The sequence below is a fragment of the Crassostrea angulata genome, chromosome 2, assembly GCF_025612915.1.
Source record: "Crassostrea angulata isolate pt1a10 chromosome 2, ASM2561291v2, whole genome shotgun sequence".
Taxonomy (NCBI): Eukaryota; Metazoa; Mollusca; class Bivalvia; order Ostreida; family Ostreidae; genus Magallana; species Magallana angulata.
In genome coordinates this window covers 15826779-15829460 of record NC_069112.1, presented here as the reverse complement: position 1 = coordinate 15829460, position 2682 = coordinate 15826779, and the positions used below count along the sequence as shown (strand labels likewise).

The window sequence follows — 2682 nt, the reverse complement described above, 5'->3', positions numbered from 1 at the left end:
TTTGACATTTAAAATTTTTTTTAATCATATCACACATATCATATCATTAAGATCTTCAGGTTTGTAAAGGATATATAGCAAAATAGTTAGTATGCAATAAAAAGTTAGATGTGTTAGTGTTTAAACTACTCAAAACCAAAGATATCCGATAAAAATATGGACTATGGGTATTGTTGTACAACCCCCAAAAAGTGTGGGTAACGTACATTTTGTACTGAACATAAAACAAATATTTCAATTTGTGACTTTTCTAATACAAACATGTTTAAAGCCACCTATATAGAAAAGACAACCTATGAAACTGCTTTAAGGGTAGCATAGTGATCGTCTAAGTTTTGATTTTGTGGTCGGTCGATCAATTCCACCAAGAAGTAAATTTTTTTTTTATACTTTTTAAAGCGGGTGTAAAAAAAAGTTTGTCAAATGTAGAATGTTCTTAATTATGACTTCACTGCCACAATTATAAAAAATACAATTCCTACGATGATGACAGAGAACAGGCTGCTAATGAAACAAAAACTGTCCAAACAGGATGACAGTTCCTTCCATGTGAGGGGCAATACATCAGGCTTTTTTTGTTTGTCCAGTTCTTCCACTTTTTTTAAGTCAGTGTGAGACGAATATGCTCTGACTGATCCAGATCTTTTTTTACAGGTCGCGCAATTAAGAATATTATAGATTTTTCTTAAGAACGGGGGGATTTCTTTATTTTCTTCTGTGTGGTGCAGGCGTAGGATAAATATCGTCTCAACACAAATGATCGCAGAGATAATCAAAAACACGGTCAGCACATACCCGATTACCGGCATAGGATTTGAATTTTGCGGAAGACCTTCTGATACAAGAGTGATAAGCACAGTCAGAGCCAGCAGGCAATCGATGGAGTAGCCGACACGCTCACCACTGTCTGGTGGCAACATAAATACCAGTGTGTTTAAAATTAACATCGTACACAACGGGATTAGAATATAGATAACGAAATACAAAGGCCGTCTCTTCAGGTGAAGACTAAACACTGCGACGGAGTAGTACGACAACTTCTCAGATCTGGTCGTCGTAGACAACAGCTCCCAAGCTCCGTTTTCACTATAATACGTTAAGTCCACACTACTGTTAAATGGATATATCATGACAACGTCAGTGGTGTAGTCCCATGCCATAATTTGCATTTCGCAAGTTTGTTTGTCAAAAGGAAAGTATGTTGTATCAAATTCGCAGGTTGTTTGAAACCGATCAGCAATATTCCAGAGCGCGGAGCCATAAGGAGAATATCGTACTCTAGATTGCTTGAAACCGAGTAAACCAACATTTGTTGACATGGTGTTAAGAAGAGCCATGGATGGTTTCCATATTAAAGATTCGTCAATGTATAACAATTCTGTACCTCCGTAGTCGGAAGAATTCCATACGATGTTTTCGTCCTTCCAGATGATGGTAAAGAGTCCGACCGTGACCAACTTGCTCGAAACCTCGTCAAGGTCGGCGATTGATTTTAAATAAAAATATAAAGAAGCATATGTGACCGTGCTCTGGACCTTAACAGGTCTGCAATCCTTGTTGTATCCTTTCAGAGTGGTGTTGTAAAGGTTATTGTAGTGCTCCAATGTTCCGCCAGAAGACGGTCCTGGTAATAAGAACATAGATACAACTAAGTAAATGATGACATTTAGTATTGCCATCATTGTAACGTTTTCCCGTAATGGAATCAGTCAACTATTCTCAATGTGATACTATTTTGCTATCACGAGTTGTAGACCTCGTCAATCTTAAAGCCTTAAATGTGTCTTTCAATGATAGTCAGTTTTATACTGTTTTCAAACGGCCTGGTAAGCAAGAAAAACGTGACAGGTATTCATATGTTAAATATAACGGAAGTGTTAACAGATTGGTTGTCGTCAAGCTGTATTCTAACTAATATGTTGTCAGACACTCAATGAAGTAAGGATCTATCGGTAATACAACAACAATTTAAACTCAATTAGTTCAAATTGCAGAACCATTGCGAGTGTATCGTCCTTAAATGGGATCTGCGGCGCATGGAACAGGGCTTGACATTAACGCTATTCCGCTTGTCCGGTACCAGTTGAAAAAATATACGGACAAGTGAATATTGCTTGCCACTTGTCCGACTGGACAAGTGCAATTTTATGTAAAGAAGTCTCCAACATTTAAAAAAGAAAAGAAAATTGTGTGAAAAGTTGCAATCAAATTGAGTTACTCCTGATAGGGATTGAAGTTCACTAATTTTAAACAACTTTCAACATTGAACTGTAAAGGTGTGGATCTTAGTTCTTACAAAGTACCAAACACACATGTTAAAAAAAAGAAAGGAAGAAAAGGTAGAAAAGATAAAAGATTGTGGAAAGAAATGCAATTCATTTTAGGTTTCATTCATCGTTGATAGACTATGATGTCTTTCCATGTTTAGTTTAAAAACAGCTGAGAAATCAATATAACAGTTACATGCTAAATTAAAATTGTCTTTTAATTTGCCATGACCAAGCTACAGCTGACAAATCATGTTTAATGTTATGTGGAACAGATATATTTATGAAATATATTTGAAGTTTCCATTTGATAAGTCAGGTTATTTATTATAGCAAAAATAATAAATAAATGACTTTATTTTAGTAATACAGTACTGTAGTTTTCAAGTTGACAATATTTGATCTTTAACATTGA

The 2682-nt window shown here is 35.6% G+C and overlaps 1 protein-coding gene across 1 annotated transcript; it reads right to left on the bottom strand.

Moving 5' to 3' along the window:
* LOC128172583 (acetylcholine receptor subunit alpha-like) lies at positions 1-2354 on the bottom strand. Its single transcript, XM_052838367.1, has one exon. The coding sequence runs from the start codon at positions 1680-1682 to the stop codon at positions 441-443; it is 1242 nt and encodes a 413-aa protein (XP_052694327.1). The 5' UTR covers positions 1683-2354; the 3' UTR covers positions 1-440.
* Between the last annotated feature and the right edge of the window lie 328 nt (positions 2355-2682).